Source organism: Schistocerca serialis, chromosome 3 (genome assembly GCF_023864345.2).
Source record: "Schistocerca serialis cubense isolate TAMUIC-IGC-003099 chromosome 3, iqSchSeri2.2, whole genome shotgun sequence".
Lineage (NCBI taxonomy): Eukaryota > Metazoa > Arthropoda > Insecta > Orthoptera > Acrididae > Schistocerca > Schistocerca serialis.
The window spans coordinates 345046067-345065569 of NC_064640.1; the positions used below are offsets into that span (position 1 = coordinate 345046067).

The 19503-nt window shown below is 36.5% G+C and overlaps 1 protein-coding gene across 1 annotated transcript in view; it reads left to right on the top strand.

The window, feature by feature from the left end:
- LOC126470820 (rho GTPase-activating protein 100F) overlaps positions 1-19503 on the top strand; it is a 334288-nt gene that overhangs the window by 279608 nt on the left and 35177 nt on the right. Inside the window, exon 16 of the mRNA XM_050098831.1 lies at positions 15717-15912. Coding sequence (XP_049954788.1) covers positions 15717-15912 — 196 coding nt within the window. The remainder of the gene's footprint in view (positions 1-15716; positions 15913-19503) is intronic.

Genomic DNA, 19503 nt, shown 5'->3' on the forward strand with positions numbered 1-19503 from the left:
TATAAAGTACTTGTTAAATAGATTTGCCACACTATGCCCATTGGTTACTGATGTGTTGTTGTTGTTGTTGTGGTCTTCAGTCCTAAGACTGGTTTGATGCAGCTCTCCATGCTACTCTATCCTGTGCAAACTTCTTCATCTCCCAGTACTTACTGCAACCTACATCCTTCTGAATCTGCTTAGTTTATTCATCTCTTGGTCTACCTCTATGATTTTTACCCTCCATGCTGTCCTCCAATGCTAAATTTGTGATCCCTTGATGCCTCAGAACATGTCCTACCAACCGGTCCCTTCTTTTTGTCAAGTTGTGCCACAAACTCATCTTCTCCCCAATTCTATTCACTACCTCCTCATTAGTTATGTGATCTACCCATCTAATCTTCAGCATTCTTCTGTAGCACCACATTTCGAAAGCTTCTATTCTCTTCTTGTCCAAACTATTTATCGTCCATGTTTCACTTCCATACATGGCTACACTCCATACAAATACTTTCAGAAATGACTTCCTGACACTTAAATCTATACTCAATGCTAACAGACTTCTCTTCTACAGAAACGCTTTCCTTGCCATTGCCAGTCTACATTTGATATCCTCTCTACTTTGACCATCATCAGTTATTTTACTCCCCAAATACCAAAACTCCTTTACTACTTTAAGTGTCTCATTTCCTAATCTAATTCCCTTAGCATCACCCAACTTAATTCGACTACATTCCATTATCCTCATTTTACTTTTGTTGATGTTCATCTTACATCCTCCTTTCAAGACACTGTCCATTCCGTTCAACTGCTCTTCCTAGTCCTTTGCTGTCTCTGACTGAATTACAATGTCATCAATGAACCTCAAAGTTTTTATTTCTTCTCCATGGATTTAAATACCTACTCCGAATTTTTCTTTTGTTTTCTTTACTGCTTGCTCAATATACAGATTGAATAACATCGGGGATAGGCTACAAACCTGTCTCACTCCCTTCCCAACCACTGCTTCCCTTTCATGCCCCTCGACTCTTATAACTGCCATCTGGTTTCTGTACAAATTGTAAATAGCCTTTCGTTCCCTGTATTTTACCCCTGCCACCTTTAGAATTTGAAAGAGAGTATTCCAGTCAGCATTGTCAACAGCTTTCTCTAAGTCTACAAATGCTAGAAACGTAGGTTTGCCTTTCCTTAATCTTTCTTCTAAGCTAAGTCGTAAGGTCAGTATTGCCTCATGTGTTCCAACATTTCTACGGAATCCAAACTGATCTTCCCCGAGGTCGGCTTCTACCAGTTTTTCTATTCGTCTGTAAAGAATGCGCGTTAGTATTTTGCAGCTGTGACTTATTAAACTGATAGTTCGGTAAGTTTCACATCTTTCAACACCTGCTTTCTTTGGGATTGGAATTATAATATTCTTCTTGAAGTCTGAGGGTATTTCACCTGCCTCTTACATCTTGCTCACCAGATGGTAGAGTTTTCTCAGGACCGGCTCTCCCAAGGCCATCAGTAGTTCTAATGGAATGTTACCTACTCCGGGGGCCTTGTTTCAACTCAGGTCCTTCAGTGCTCTGTCAAACTCTTCACCCAGTATCATATCTCCCATTTCATCTTCATCTACATCCTCTTCCATTTCCATAATATTGTCCTCAAGTACACCACCCTTGTACAGACCCTCTATATACTCCTTCCACCTTTCTGCTTTCCCTTCTTTGCTTAGAACTGGGTTTCCATCAAAGCTCTTGATATTCATGCAAGTGGTTCTCCTTTCTACAAAGGTCTCTTTAATTTTCGTGGAGGCAGTATCTATCTTACCCCTAGTGAGATAAGCCTCTACATCGTTACATTTGTCCTCTAGCCATCCCTGCTTAGCCATTTTGCACTTTCTGTCGATCTCATTTTTGAGACGTTTGTATTCCTTTTTGCCTGCTTCATTTACTGCAGTTTTATATTTTCTCCTTTCATCAATTAAATTCAATATTTCTTCTGTTACCCAAGGATTTCTACTAGCCTTCATCTTTTTACCTACTTGATCCTCTGCTGCCTTCACTACTTCATCCCTCAGAGCTACCCATTCTTCTTCTACTGTATTTCTTTCCACCATTCCTGTCAATTGTTCCCTTATGCTCTCCCTGAAACTCTGTAGAACCTCTGGTTTAGTCAGTTTATACAGGTCCCATCTCCTTAAATTCCCACCTTTTTGAAGTTTCTTCAGTTTTAATCTACAGTTCATAACCAATAGATTGTGGTCAGAGCCCACATCTGCCCCTGGAAATGTCTTACAATTTAAAACCTGGTTCCTAAATCTCTGTCTTACCATTATATAATCTATCTGATACCTTTGAGTATCTCCAGGATTCTTCCATGTATGCAACCTTCTTTTATGATTCTTGAACCAAGTGTTAGCTATGATTAAATTATGCTCTGCACAAAATTCTACCAGGCGGCTTCCACTTTCATTCCTTACTCCCATTCCATATTCACCTACTATGTTTCCTTTTCCTACAATCGAGTTCCAGTTACCCATGACTATTAAATTTTCATCTCCCTTCACTATCTGACTAATTTATTTTATCTCATCATACATTTCATCAATCTCTTCCTTGTCTGCGGAGCTAGTTGGCATATAAACTTGTACTACTGTGGTAGGCATGGGCTTCATATCTATCTTGGTCACAATGATGCGTTCATTATGCTGTTTGTAGTAGCTTACCCGCATTCCTATTTTCCTTTTCATTATTAAACTTATTCCTGCATTACCCCTATTTGATTTTGTGTTTATGACCCTGTAGTTACCTGACCAGAAGTCTTGTTCTTCCTCCCACCAAACTTCTCTAATTACCACTATCCATTTCTCTTTTTAAATTTTCTAACCTACCTGCCCGATTAAGTGATCTGACATTCTACACTCCGATCCATAGAACGCCAGTTTTCTTTCTCCTGATAACGACGTCCTCTTGAGTAGTCCCCGCTCGGAGATCCGAATGGGGGACTATTTTACCTCCAGAATATTTTACCCAAGAGGACGCCATCATCATATAACCATACAGTAAAGCTGCATGCCCTCGGGAAAAATTACGGCTGTAGTTTCCCCTTGATTTCAGCCGTTTGCAGTACCAGCACAGCAAGGCCGTTTTGGTTAGTGTTACAAGGCCAGATCAGTCAATCATCCAGACTGTTGCCCCTGCAACTACTGAAAAAGGCTGTTACCCCTCTTCAGGAACCACACTTTTGTCTGGCCTCTCAACAGATACCCCTCCATTGTGGTTGCATCTACGGTACGGTCATCTGTATCGCTGAGGCACGCAAGCCACCCCACCAACGGCAAGGTCCATGGTTCATGGGGGGGGGGGGACTAATGTGTCATCTACCCTTAACGCTGTTTGCTCCTGTTCCTTTCTGGTTCTACCAGTCTCCTCTTTCACTATATTCCATATTGTTTTTAATTTGTTCCCTGACATTGCTATTTTCTTCTCGTGTATCTGTTTAGCTGTCTGAATTACTTTTTCAAATATTTTACAGTATTCCTTGTATTTAGCTAAATCATCAGCATTGGAGCTATTTTTGGTCGACAGATACATTTCCCTTTTTGTCTTACAGGAAATCTTTATTCCTTGTGTAATCCATGGTTTTATTATAGACTTCTGTTTAATTTGAGTAACTTTTAGAGGAAATCAGTTTTGAAACATGGTACTGACTTTGTTCATGAATGTGTTGTACTTTTCATTCATGTCATGAGCATTATAAACATCTTTCCAGTTCATATCTTTGAGCAGTTTTCTAAAACACTCAATTTTTGGTTGATTGACTACTCTCCTGTACTCGGATTTAGCAGTCTTGATAATCTGCTTAGAATTTACATCTAAAGCAAGGAGCTGCATGTCAGAATCTAATAGTCCATTTATTACAGGTTTTATGATAAAATTTTGTTCCTTTGATTTGTCTATAAAAATGTTATCAATGGCTGTCCTTGAGTATTTATTGATCCTAATTGGAAAGTTTACAGTGTGAGTTAGATTGAAAGACAACATTACTAACTGCAGTAAATGTTTACTGGAAGATTGCATTAGAAAATCTGTATTAAAGTCACCAGCAATCAAAATTTCTTTGTTTCTTCCTGCTAAATAACCCAAAAGAGCTTCTAGATGATTTATGAATAGATTATAATTTCCTGCATGTGCTCGGTAAATAGGTACTATTATATAGGATCTGTTATGGAACTCTACTTCCGTTGCACATGCTTCTAGATGCTGCTCTAAACAGTATTTATTAATGTCAATGTTCTTGAATTTATGGCAGTTTTTAATAAATGTGGCAACTCCTCCTCCATCCATATCTACTCTGCAGAAGTAGGAAGCTAGCTTAAATCCTAAAATGTCTAACATATCTATACTAGTGATCATTTGATGTTCAGAGAGGCAGATTATGTCAATTTGGTTAGATGAATTCATTTCATCAATACAAATGAGTAGTTCATCAACTTTATTTCAGAGTCCCGGAATGTTCTGCTGTAATAAAGATAACTGATACTGCATACTAATGGGATTATAACTGCTTTGGCGAAGATGAACTGGCAGTTTCTGATTACTTTCTGTTAAACATTGTTTAAATGGAGGCTGTATGCTAAAATCTGACTCCTGTTCATTTGTTTTCTCAAACTGAGTGTGTCTGCCAATCTCCCTTAAAACTCGTTTTCTTTCCCCCTTCCCTGTCCTAAAAAAGGCATCCCTCTGACACCTGTGACCACTGGTATTTTACCTTTTGTGACAGTGTCCCCCCTTAAGTTTTCTGCAATCAACCCAGACAGTTTTCCCTTACCTTTCCTTCTGAGGTGAAGGCCATGCCTAGTGTAGTCCGACCTATCGATAGCATCCACAGGAATCAAACTAGTATGGGACCCTATATCCAGTCTAAGCAGCCACTCCAACTCCAAGTTCACCCTCCCGACGGAAGAGTTCAAATGAGGCCGATCATGGCATCTCAACACAGACACAAATCCCACACTCATATGCTTCGTTGCTGATGCTATCTTCACCAGGTCACTCTCTATTGAATATTCAGAGTCTCTGTCAATGCTATTTCCTGGACCACCCATTATAACCACGGCATCCTCCTTTGTGAAATCCTTGCATAAAGAACCTACATCCTCTGTTACCTGACCCAGATCTGCACTAGGCTTGAAAAAGTTTGTGACCTGGTACTATGGACCTAGATTTTCCTGCAGTAGTTAGCCAACACCTCTACCATGGGAGCTACCTAACAAGATCTTGGAGGATAGCACAGAACACTGTGTGTAAGTTGAGTGAGCATTAAGAGTTGAGGGTTTGTGTACAAATTCACTATCCACAGGGATCATATGTCCATGAAAGTTGTGTATACTACCAGATTAAACTAAATAAATGTTGATGGATGTGAGGATGAATGTAGAGTAAAATAAAACTGTGCTCACTTTTCAAAACTGTACGTACCCAGCATTCTACTGTTCCAAATCATTGTAAAATAAACACTGTGAATAATCCTATAGGTTGGCCAACCACAGCTAAAAAATTGTACATAATGTGAAGGACAATCAAACACTTTAAAATCAGACATGGTAAAATAGTCTATATTAATGTGAGTGAAAGTCCCAATCCACATTGTCTGTTTAGTGTGTTTTCGCTGTTTGACAACTGGTTTCATACCCTGAAGGTATGCCTTCAAGTGAAATAAAACTAATACTTCATATTGCACAAATTCCAAGGTGCAAGTACACATAAAAACATGTCACTTCTCGGTAAAATGGCAGATGGGCTTCCAATCAAAACAATGCATGATCAGTAACACATCTCCAAAAAAACAGTCAAAAGACAACTCCAGACACCACATGACAATCCATGTACGATAGGATGAAACCATCATCAAAATACACAGGGGAAACAAAGAATTAAAAGATACACAAGCCTTGGAAGTCATCAACGTACTAAAATATTGGCAGACATCAAAGAGAGCTACACATTACAGTGCTAGCTTCACACTATGTGTGTCTTTTAATTCTTTGTTTCCTCCATGGGATTCGACAATTGTTTCATCCCATGAATTGTCATGTGCTGTCCAGAGTTGTCTTTTGACTGTGTTTTGGAGATGTACTAATGATCATGCATGGTTCAGATTAGATAACCATCTGCTGTTACATCCAAGGTTTACCAAGGAGTGACATGTTTTTATGTGCACTAGCACCTTGAAATTCGTGGCACATGAAGTGTTAGTTTTATATGACCTGAAGATATACCTCCAGGGTATGAAACTGGTCACCATATGGTGAAAACATAATAAACAGCTATTGCAAATTTGGTCTTTCAATCAGTTCAATATAGACTATTTTACCATCTCTGATTTTAAATTGTTTGATTGTCCTTCTCATTATGAAAACACTGTGTGTTGCAACTTTAAAAGAACAAAAACACACATGGTTTTTTGTAAACAGTATTAGTATAGAATAAGATAGAGGCCTTATTGGAGTACACACTGTCACTCTGAGAAGTGGTTGTATGTATTTACCATTGTGAGTGATTAGCACTGCCAGCTTTACATCCCATTAGCACCTGTGTTGGGTTGGTTTTATATAAGCTGGGCAAGACAGTGTGTTCATATTTGAACCATTTTCAGAATCATTATCTCCAGCATGCTGACATTCAAGATCATCCTTAGAATAATCTTTTCCGTCATATTTTCCTCCACACCAGTTCAGTACATTGCATGTGAATACTCTCTGCTGTCACGTTATCCCACATAAGCTTCTCTTTCTGAGTGTTCAGTGCTCCATATGTTTCCCAACTCTCTTTAAAATGGGTGCTAAAGGCCCCAGTGCCAACTGCCCTAAATCATTTCATCACCACCATCACACATTTACTAACTCATTTCCCTCCTTAATAATTATTAACATGTAACATTACATTCTAGAAAGTAACTTCTTTAGTAATGTTTCAATAACATCTTCAGCTTCTGGAGTCCAGTCTAAGAATTTTAATAAGTTTCACAATAGTCCATCATAGTTTGTGCCATATCATCATACACCACTAAAATGATTCTTTCAACCACTCTATTTCTGCAAATATATCTTCAAATTCTTTGAAAGTGTTTTATTTTTTATTTACACAATCCATCTGTACCCTGGTTCAAATGGCTCTGAGCACTATGTGACTTAACCTCTGAGGTCATCAGTCCCCTAGAACTTAGAACTACTTAAACCTAACTAACCTAAGGACATCACACGCATCCATGCCTGAGGCAGGATTCGAACCTGTGACCGTAGCGGTCGCGCGGTTCCAGACTGTAGCACCTAGAACCGCTCGGCCACTCTGGCCGGCCATCTGTGCCCTGTTTTATACTTTTGCCTCTCAATAATGCCCCACATTTGTTAATTTTTCTCTTATCTGTAGCATCTATATGTGTATTCACTCTTCCAGAACCTTTATTATGAACACTATGGGATATAAACATATTGTAGGAGACAGCCTAGATAAACATGGGGAAAGTAGTGAGTATCTGGAAGGATATAATGAGACTCTTAAAAAGTTAAAAAACCAAAAAGAGCTATATCACAGACTCTGCAGTGACTTGGCATGACTAAACAAAGTTGTTGACAGCCCTGCAGGATTCGAGGTGTCAGTTCCTTACAGTGCTACTTAATAGACATTAGTCGAGGCCATGCCACATCATGTTTCGGCACTTCTGCATGCTCAAGGGGGCCCTACATGTTGTTAGACAAGTGTACCAGTTTCTTTGGCTCTTTAGTGTAGAAATACCATCAAAATTCTGTCCAGCTTCACTTTTCCAAGTATTTACAATATTTTAAAAAAGGTTATTCATAAACAGCTTCTCAACAATCTGACCACAAGTACTGTTCAAAGAATAGTTTAGATTTCTGGATGGTTCTAATATTGAGAGTGGCTGTACTTCATTAATTAGGTTACCAAGCACAAGCAGATGCTATTTTCCATGACTCATCAGAAGTGTTTGGTTGTGTGAGTTACAACACAGACAGTGTTTCATATTGATCCAAGTCATATGTCACTACTAGGAAACAATAAGTATCAATGCAAAAGGCCTGTGAATCAAGTCATTGTTTGTCATCCAGTTAAAAAGTAATTTCATGTGTTCGCTGCAAGGGTTGTTGCTTTCTCTTGGGTGTGTTAATGAACTTTTATCAGTTACATTATCAGGTACTAAGCTAACCTTGTTTCCAAATGGTACAAAAATAAATAGCAATTCAAGATGAGTTTTAGAAAGGTATGCTGAAAATTTTTTCTGTTGAAAAAAATAGTTTCTTGCCAATGCATTGTCATCAAACTTTCAAAAGATCAACTATGTAGTGCAGGTCATTAAATGTTGTGCAGGAGCAGTTGAATGTAGTGAAAGTAAACTTCTAATTATAGTTATCTATATGTCCACTGGGACATTGCTGTTGTAGCTAGAGAGAGCTTGGTTCACTGTATAGAAAGTACCAAAAGTCAGTTGTATATGGTGATTTTATATTAATTTTGTAAGTGACTGTACAACAAAAATAATGTTGCAAGATCTCCTCCTTCATATTGTTTAATGCAGGCTGTATTCTTTCCAACCAGAGTGCAGGAGAACAATAACACAACTATAGACAACATTTTTGTTCATTCTTCATTACTAGAGGAACATTCCTTTAGTAAAAGGGTAAATGGCTTTTCAGACCATGATGCACAAATTTTAACTGTAAAACAAATTCATACTAACATACATGTTAAATATAACTACAAACTATTTAGAAATGTTAATCAAGGGGCAACAGTGACTTTTTGAAACATTGAAGAATAAGAGTGACAGAATGTTTGTAGGCTGATAACATATAATATAGATGATAAATATATTGGTTTTCTCAACATATTTCTCATACTCTTCAAAAGCCTTCTTTCCATTAGTATAATTAAAACAGGGTACAAGCACTAACATACACCCTGGGTGGTTGACTAAATGGATAAGGATATTGCACAGAACAAAGCACTGTAAGGTGCTTAAAAATCTCATTAGAAGGCAAGAAGCATGTAGTATGTCAATAAAATAGCTAATTCTCAGGGTAAAATTAAAACTTAATGGGCAGACATAAAAGAAGCATCAGGCCCACAGCACAGAATCTAGGATATATACATAGTAGTAAGTCAGACATATTTATAGATTTAACAATCACTTTCTAAATACAGAAGATGAAATAAACAAAAGTCAGTTTCTGCAGGGAATCATAGAACTCTCTTAGAAAATGCCCTTCCAAGTCTGTTTTCTGAAGTACACATATGTAATACTGACAAGAGGGATATTGAATCAATAATTAAATTGTTGAATATTAAGGCCTCTCATGTATACAACGGGCTATTCAATAGGACACTAATACACTGTATTGCATATGTTAGCCTTGAACTTAGCTCATCTGTAGTTTTTCTTTGGGAAGGCTCAGTTTCCTGAACAATTAAAGTAGTCCATAGTAAAATCACTTTATAAAATAGTAGAAAGGGATGGTGTATACAATTTTACTCCTATTTCTATGCCATCGTGGTTAGCAAAATTTATTCAATCATGATACATGAATATATAAGAGTAACAGATCATTTCAGATGACATAATTTGCTGTCAAACATACAGTTTGGTTTTAGAAGTGGCTGTACAACTGAAAATTCTATATTCCATTTTCTCTGTGATGAAGAAATTGATGAAATGTATGATGAGATAAAATAAATTAGTCAGATAGTGAAGGGAGACGAAAATTTAATAGTCATGGGTGACTGGAACTCAATAGTAGGAAAAGGAAACATAGTAGGTGAATATGGAATGGGAGTAAGGAATCAAACAGGAAGCCGCCTGGTAGAATTTTGCGCAGAGCATAACTTAGTCACAGCTAACACTTGGTTCAATAATCATAAAAGAAGGTTGTATACATCAAAGACGCCTGGAGATACTCGAAGGTCTCAGATAGATTATCTAATGGTCAGACAGAAATTCAGGAAACAGGTTTTAAATTGTAAGACATTTCCAGTGGCAGATGTGGACTCTGACCACAATCTATTGGTTATGAACTGTAGATTAAAACTGAAGAAACTGCAAAAAGGTGGGAATTTAAGGAGATGGGACCTGTATAAACTGACTAAACCAGAGGTTCTACAGAGTTTCAGGGAGAGCATAAGGGAACAATTGACAGGAATGGTGGAAAGAAATACAGTAGAAGAAGAATGGGTAGCTCTGAGGGATGAAGTAGTGAAGGCAGCAGAGGATCAAGTAGGTAAAAAGATGAAGGCTAGTAGAAATTCTTGGGTAACAGAAGAAATATTGAATTTAATTGATGAAAGGAGAAAATATAAAACTGCAGTAAATGAAGCAGGCAAAAAGGAATACAAACGTCTCAAAAATGAGATCGACAGGAAGTGCAATATGACTAAGCAGGGATGGCTAGAGGACAAATGTAAGGATGTAGAGGCTTATCTCACTAGGGGTAAGATAGATACTGCCTCCACGAAAATTAAAGAGACCTTTGTAGAAAGGAGAACCACTTACATGAATATCAAGAGCTTTGATGGAAACCCAGTTCTAAGCAAAGAAGGGAAAGCAGAAAGGTGGAAGGAGTATATAGAGGGTCTGTACAAGGGCGGTGTATTTGAGGACAATATTATGGAAATGGAAGAGGATGTAGATGAAGATGAAATGGGAGATATGATACTGGGTGAAGAGTTTGACAGAGCACTGAAGGACCTGAGTCGAAACAAGACCCCCGGAGTAGACAACATTCCATTAGAACTACTGACGGCCTTGGGAGAGCCAGTCCTGACACTACTCTACCATCTGGTGAGCAAGGTGTACGAGACAGGCAAAATACCCTCAGACTTCAAGAAGAATATAATAATTCCAATCCCAAGAAAGCATGTGTAGACAGATGTGCAAATTACTGAACTATCAGTTTAATAAGTCACAGCTGCAAAATACTAACGCGCATTCTTTACAGACGAATGGAAAAACTGGTAGAAGCCGACCTCGGGGAAGATCAGTTTGGATTCCGTAGAAATGTTGGAACATGTGAGGCAACACTGGCCCTACGACTTATCTCAGAAGAAATATTAAGGAAAGGCAAACCTACGTTTCTAGCATTTGTATACTTAGAGAAAGCTTTTGACAATGCTGATTGGAATACACTCTTTCAAATTCTGAAGATGGCAGGGGTAAAATACAGGGAGCTAAAGGCTATTTACAATTTGTACAGAAACCAGATGGCAGTTATAAGAGTCCAGGGGTATGAAAGGGGAGCAGTGGTTGGGAAGGGAGTGAGACAGGGTTGTAGTCTATCCCCGATGTTATTCAATCTGTTTAATGAGCAAGCAGTAAAGGAAACAAAAGAAAAGTTCGGAATAGGTATTAAAATGCATAGAGAAGAAATAAAAACTTTGAGGTTCGCCGATGACATTGTAATTCTGTCAGAGACAGCAAAGGACTTGGAAGAGCAGTTGAACGGAATGGACAGTGTCTTGAAAGGAGGGTATAAGATGAACATCAACAAAAGCAAAATGAGGATATTGGAATGTAGTCAAATTAAGTCGGGTGATGTTGAGGGAATTAGATTAGGAAATGAGACACTTAAAGTAGTAAAGGAGTTTTGCTATTTGGGGAGCAATATGACTGATGATGGTCGAAGTAGAGAGGATATAAAATGTAGACTGGCAATGGCAAGGAAAGCGTTTCTGAAGAAGAAAAATTTGTTAACATCAAGTATAGATTTAAATGCCAGGAAGTCGTTTCTGAAAGTATTTGTATGGAATGTAGCCATGTACGGAAGTGAAACATGGATGATAAATAGTTTGGACAAGAAGAGAATAGAAGCTTTCGAAATGTGGTGCTACAGAAGAATGCTGAAGATTAGATGGGTAGATCACATAACTAATAAGGAGGTATTGAATAGAACTGGGGAGAAGAGGAACTTGTTGCACAACTTGACTAAAAGAAGGGATCGGTTGGTACGACATGTTCTGAGACATCGAGGGATCACCAATTTAGTATTGGAGGGCAGTGTGGAGGGTAAAAATCGAAGAGGGAGACCAAGAGATGAATACACTAAGCAGATTCAAAAGGATGTAGGCTGCAGTAGGTACTGGGAGATGAAGAAGCTTGCACAGGATAGAGTAGCATGGAGAGCTGCATCAAACCAGTCTCAGGACTGAAGTCCACAACAACAACTGTGAGGCAGTGGACAGATTAAACAAAAAGTTGTGAACTTAGGAAGTTATCTTTGATTTAACTGAGGCTTTTGATTGTGTTGATGACAAAAATATTTTTGCAGAAGTTGGTCCATTATTGAGTAAAAAGAGTAGCTCAAAATTTCTTCTCCTTATACTTTAAAAGCAGACAGAAAAATGTCATTCTCCTCAGAAATGGGAATGGCTGTGAGATGCAATCTGATTGGGGCATGATTAAGTGATGGGTGCCCCAGGGGCCAGTTCTCAGACAAATATTGTATACATTCTAACATATTGGGTGTTTCTAAAATATTTACATTTGCAGATGACACTAGTTTGGTGTAGAAGGATATTGTATGCATCATAGAACAAGATATCAAGACTCAGTTTTTACAGTTTATAACATATAATTGAACTAAAATTGACATTCTGGTTACAGAGAATTGGCATATAATTTGTGAATCTGAACTATCCAAACTCTTAGGTGTACAGATATATGGTGGGCTGTCATGGAAAGCCCATTTTCAGGATTGGTTTCAAAAACTGAATGTTGCTATGTTTACCATTAGATCAATATCTGCAAAAAGTGATTGTAAAACATGTAAATGTGGCTACTTTGCTTGTTTTCATTCACTTATGACATACAACATTATTTTCTGGGGTAACTGTGTCCACTTTTGGCTCAGGAACATGCAGTTTGGGCAATATGTGGTGTAAGTTCACAAACCTTTTGTTGTCTCCTGTTCAAGAATCTAGGAATTCTCACACTCTCCTGTCAATATACAGTTCTCTATAGTTCTTTGTTGTATGCGCTTATTCTCACTGAGTTAATACTAGGCAGAAATTCAATTTGCACTTGGATCAAACCTCCTTGACTCTTGTGCAGAAAGGAGTACAGCATTCTGCTGCATCCGTTTTCAGTAAGCTAATATTAAAAGTAATCCTCACACTTTCCAATCTGCATTAAAGAATTTCCTCATATTTCTCTCCTCCTATTCAACCAGGGAATTCCTGGAAAAATTAAAGCAAATTTCTGAGGTATGCTGAGGTATATTATAGATTATGATATTATATACTCAGCAGCTTGTCATATGCATAGATTATATGTAAATTTGATTTTATGGATAATTAACTTTTATTATGTTAATTTTTTGTACTAACTCGTTCCACATGGAACTAAATGTGTGAGTAACATAGTATGAAATTTCCCGTTTCTGATTATATATTGTCTGAGTCTTTTGTGTCATAGCGAGTACCCCAAAGAAATAACATTCAGGTTTTTATCCCCAGGAATTATGCATGTCAGTTATTTTTAATAAAATCATTTTGCATATTAGGTCACATCATTATGAAACACTAAAATAACTGAAATACTTATATATTGGCTGACTTTGCAGCAGTTCTCATCAATGTGACTCTTCAGAACTGCTGCACAGTCAGTCAAAATGTCGGTATGTTCATTGTTTTAGTTCTTTCATAAAGTAGGGGCCTTATATCTGCAATGATTTTATTCACATTGATGCTGTTTGTGGAAGCCTTCAAACTTACATGTCTGTTATGTTTACTCATCTTGTTGTTAACCACATAAACATGGAAAAAATATATGCTTGAACTAAAGCAGAGCTACATGAATAAAAAAAAAAAAAAAAAAAAAAAAAATTCCAAATGCAATAAAAGTTGGGTACTAGATGCTCCTGCTCTCGTCCTCTTCCTCACCTGGATTTCTCTCAGTTTTGGTTAATATTAGACTGCTTCGACCTGATAACTATGTCTTTTCATACCTTTATCATTTTGTAGTTTCATTTAGGAGATTCTTTCTTAAAAGCGGTATGTTAATTGTGTTTCGAGTTGCTTGCATAAAATCCACTTTCTTTTCGGCTATCTGATTATTTTTTAAAATTTCTTTGTTTCTTATACCAAGAGTTATTTTAAATCACTGACGTGAATCATTATGTTACCATACACATATCTCCAGCATGAAATACCTACTTAACCATTCTGTGCAAATACATAGCAAAATGCCCAGATTTTTATTTCTTGTAAGTTTTTTTATTTCTTTAATTAGCCTGAGTTTTTAATACTGAGTTCAAGATAGGTACAGGAGATGTGTGCAGCCATGATTTCATGTGGAAATGTTAGTATTTTGTTGTGATGGTTCTAACCGTATTTCATTGTATTTTTTGTTATTATGTGTTACATTGTGATGGTGCTTGCCTGCTTTGTTTATCTCTTCGTTGATTGCCCTCAGTGTCTACGTACTGGCTGAAAAATTAGAGGGTGAAAGTGCAACTACTGTCTACTGTAAATGATGTAGCCAACAGAGGCACAGTTGCATTTTACATCAGTTTACTTTCACTTTTCACAACCCCCAATACACACTTTTAATATGGCCAGTGCACTATTGTTCTAACTTCCCATAAGCCTCATTAATAGTTAGCAGGTAAATATCCACATACTGCTACAATAGTTTACTGTTGAATATCTAAGAGCAGTAAAAGCCGAACCACATAGTTCACATTTCTTGAAGAAGAAAAAGGTACATATGGAGCAGACACTGTCATTATCTTATCACATGGCCTAATTGTGTAACACTTATTTCACAGTTAAGTTGAAGCATTGTTGTTGTTCTAACCAACACAGGTTTCTCATCTGAAACTTTGCCGTGGACTGACTGTCTCGTGACCAAAATTCAGGCCGCTATATATCCTCACAATAATAGGGGCCGAAACTACACATTATTCGAAGTTAAATTTTCAGAAATTACAATTAAAACTTAACTCATTAAATTAACTGAATACATCAAAACATTGGTTCTTTTTAACACTTTCTTCTGCTGCAAGAATTAGGCCAAATTATTTGTTTAAATCATGAAATTAACAAATATAAGTACACAAACAATACTTTGGACAAAACTGTTAATTACTTTGGAATTAACGTGTTTTCGAATAGAGACAAATAGATACTTTAAAATTACTAGCATTTTGTCTTCCAGATACTAATAATTAGTACAGAATTTATATCTGTTTATACATCAACAATAGAATTTAATTTACAAAAAATTACTGATTTTGCCCTATAATTAAACATACTAACTAGGAATAGTGAAAATAAGTTATAAAATCAATTACATACATGAAACTAAGCACAAAATTAGATCTGTTGTTATATTCTTTCAAACTGAGGGCCAACCTTTCTCTTTTATGAAAATGCAGATTATATTCACATATGTTAATGGTAAATAGCTAAAAGTGAAAAAAACGAATTTAAGGAGGCAGATGGCAAAACAAGAGGGGAAGTAAAATTATCCCAGCTTGCTTCGTCACAACCACTATGAATTTTTATTATGCCAGTTATTATTATTGTGGTTATTACTATTACAAATATCGGTGGTGGTAGTAGTAGTAGTAGTAGTAGTAGTAGTAGTAGCAGCAGCAGCAGTAACAGCAGTAGTAGTGGTAATATAACTGATAATATTATTATAACTAGCATAATAATAATGTATTACTGTTATGTTGATTGCAGTGCACTCTGATTTTCTTGATGGATCACCTGGCATTAGTGGTGTCACAGTCAGAGCGTAATAAAATGTCTCCTCAGAACTTAGCAATTTGCTTTGGTCCTGTTTTGATGCTACAATCAGAAGAAGGGCGAGAACTTGACTTCAATCAACCAATTAATGTTCTACGATATCTGCTGGAGATTTGGCCAAGCAAGTCAGGTAATGTATACTACTGAGCTATAGTGCATGTTGTTATAAAATAAAATTTTCATTGAACTATTGGGCATTACTTAATGGCAATCATTGTGTGAAAATCAATACATTATTTCTTGGCCAAAAAGATTAATTTCAGTGGCAGTCTTAGATTTATATTGTGTCATGTAAATAACTGACCAACAAATTGCAATATATGGGCATTGGGTACTTATTAACAAGGGTAATTTAGCTTTACATCAGTTTTTTGTATAGAAGACATATTTTGGGTGTACATGTATTGCATTATACATTTATAACTTTAAATAACTACTGACATTATCACTATGTTATTAATTAATTATGTACAATTATTTGCTGTTGAAAACAAATATTTTGAGTTGTGGTGTGATAATGTATGTAAACTTATCCACATTCTTAAATAATAATTTAAATTAAATCTGTGATGAATTACATTTCTTTGTTAATAATGCAACAAGGCAAAATGAAAACCTGTCTGTTATCCTGCAGTAGTATACATTTTATTATATTTGCAGTAGCCTAAATTCTTATTTATACTTTAAGCTCAATTAACTTTTTTTCACTTAAGCATTTACTCTTTTCCACAATTTGAGATGCATTTTGTCAGTCTATGAGTTAAATGAAAGCAATCTGTAAAGTTAATAATTAGAGCTTGAATCAAATGAAGTGTATTCTCCATGATTTCTTTGAATTAAATTTTGCATTTTTCTCAAAACCTGGAATGGCAGAGATTATTGAATGCTGAAATATTAACTTATTATTTATTATCTTACACATAAAGTGAGCAGAGCTACCCAGTTTTAATCCTGAAGGTGGAAAAAATTTCATTACAAGAATATGGCCAAAAATCGCTGATTATTGAAGTCTATACTGAATTAAATTCCAAATCTCATTGTAGTAGGGGTAAGGGTTGTTGGGACGGATATCCTTAGTGAGTCAGTAGTGTACTGTAATCACTCTGGGTATAGTAAGGAGTAATCCCAACTTTGAATAACTACATGATTCAAAGATAGAAATAGGTGTCCATTACATATGTAATGTTACCGTTCTACAGGAGTGCCAGTGTCTGGCTTTAACTGCAAAACAAAATCCAGTCATATCAAGAGAATTATCTACAGAGCTTACAGGAACATCAGGATTTGTGATGTTCCATGAAATTGTGCGTTGGAGGGAATTAGCAATTGGTTTCTATGCCAGACATCTAATAGTGCATGTCTCCCTTGTGACACTGTACAGATGGGCTCATTTTTTGTTGAATCAGAAATACCAAGATTGGGCCTTGAATTACAGGAGGAATTTTCTCTTCATAGAAAAGTCCTGCTTCAGTTTTCAGAATCAGTATCATGACAGATAATATCTCAATGGAAAGCAGTAGCTGATACAGCATCAGAAATGTCTTACAAAGAGGCCAGTTTAATGTTGTTGGGGTGTTTGTGCAGCAAGGTATCATGAAGAATCGTGTACAGAAATTAATATCTTAATTTTATGTCAGAGGCTTACTGTTAACTGATGGAGGCACAAAGACAACATAATGCAACCACATGTGATATTTCTCACAGCTGCAGGTGGTCCATACTTAATGTCCATGAATCATCGAATTACTCCAGTGAGTGAATTTCTTGCAGATGAATTGAATGTATCCCAACACATGGACTGGTCAGCTGTGTCTGCAGGTCTTAGTCCCATGGAATATTTTTAGGGTTAATTGGGAAGATGAGTTGCAGCATCTTTGTTACTATGTAGGACTCTTCCAGCCATCAGCACAGTTTTTTTTTCTTTTCATGAATGTTAACAGGATACAGTAAGATATTGACTCATCTTATACAGTTTTATAGCATCTCTGCCACCAAAGAGGACTCTGCCAGACATTAGCACAGCTTTTTCAAATAAGATTGAGATATTGGATCACTTCATGCAGCATGCCATGTTACTGGTGAGCATGTGTGGCAGTTTAGGGAAACCATTTCTTCCAGTATTTGTTGTACTGTCATTAATTCATTATTTTTAACTGTGTAACTTCAATGTCAAAACTTTACTTTTTACCTGTTTTAAAGACTAAAAACTATAAGTTTTTCGACACTATTAATTTTCACCTTGTCCTGTAACCCTTAATGTATCCTATTATGCAAATATTATCTCATTTCTTGATTATGCTTAACTTTTGGTGACTAGTGTATTGTTGGCATCTCATCTTAATAGAAAACAAAGGGGACGGAAAACTGTAGGTACTAATAAGGTGGCTTCCACTTTACAGTGGAGTTTGGATCTCTGTAGAATCCATAAACGAATTACAGCATCTAAACCAAGAAAGATTAATTCGTCAATTTTTACAAAAGCCAGTTTTGAGCCATATGAGACACCTGTTCCAAGGAATATGAAGCTCACAAGGAAAATATGAATACTATTAAGTGAGAAGCTAATGATGACCTCTGTTGGAGTGACCACCTTCCCCTCAAACTTTGTCTAATTGACGGAGCAGCCCTAAAGCTAGCCACCAAACTAAAAGTACAGCAGACGTAGCACCTGAAACTAGGTGGATCACATAACAAGCATGATCCAGCAGGCTGCCAAAACCATCAGGCCATCTCAGGAAAGGGAGGAGCAATGACTCTTAGAGTGTGATCAGTGCTGAGGGGTGCTACTGGAAAAGTTTACTTACAGATAAATTGCAGACAACCTTCATGACCTTTCTGAAAGTGAAGATAAGTGCAATAGAATAATTAAACAAGGAAATAAAATACCATGACATGAATTACTGGACTTGATTAATCATGCTAGTAAATCCCATGAAATCTGAGGAATCTTTAGGGGGATTAACAGCAGATAATGAAGGTACCTTCAGTACAGTCATGCTGAAATTTGTTTAGTTGCACAGGATGTCATTTATTAACTTACCGGATCAGTGAACAATCTTACAACTGATTCACAGAAAACAGCATACTTTTCATCTCATATATACTCACACTGAGAAAATTCAGACAAATATAAGAGGCTTACAGATACCAGAAGTAGAGCTCAATGGCTACTTACTAAATGAAAGTTCATGTGTGTAATTCCTAGGTACTCTGATGCATAACAAACAGCACATGTGTATGTCAACCAAAATGATCCATTCTTCCGCTCCCTCTCCTTGTATTCCAATAAATGGGATCAGTAGTGTATTTTACATACTTTCACTTTTACATTTTATTTCTCTACATATTCTGTCAATCATTTTATGAACAAGAGGATCTAAACAATTTAAAGAATATATGAATTAAAAATGGAATATGCAGTACCACATATATACGGATGTAAATTACATAGAACACATGTAACACGGGAAAGTACAGTTAACTTACAATGGAAATGGAGGGAAAATAATAACATAAAACCAGAAGAAAAGTGAAAAAAGACATTATACATGTAGTAGAATACATAACAAACAAATAACAAAAATACATTAATCAAAAGTCTACATCTTTATACTTTACTTTTCTATTGCATAATCCTCTGTGGAAATACAGCTAAGGTCACAACAGTACATATTTTAGAGAAGCATGCAGTAACAATATTGTGCAAGGTAGAAATTCAAAT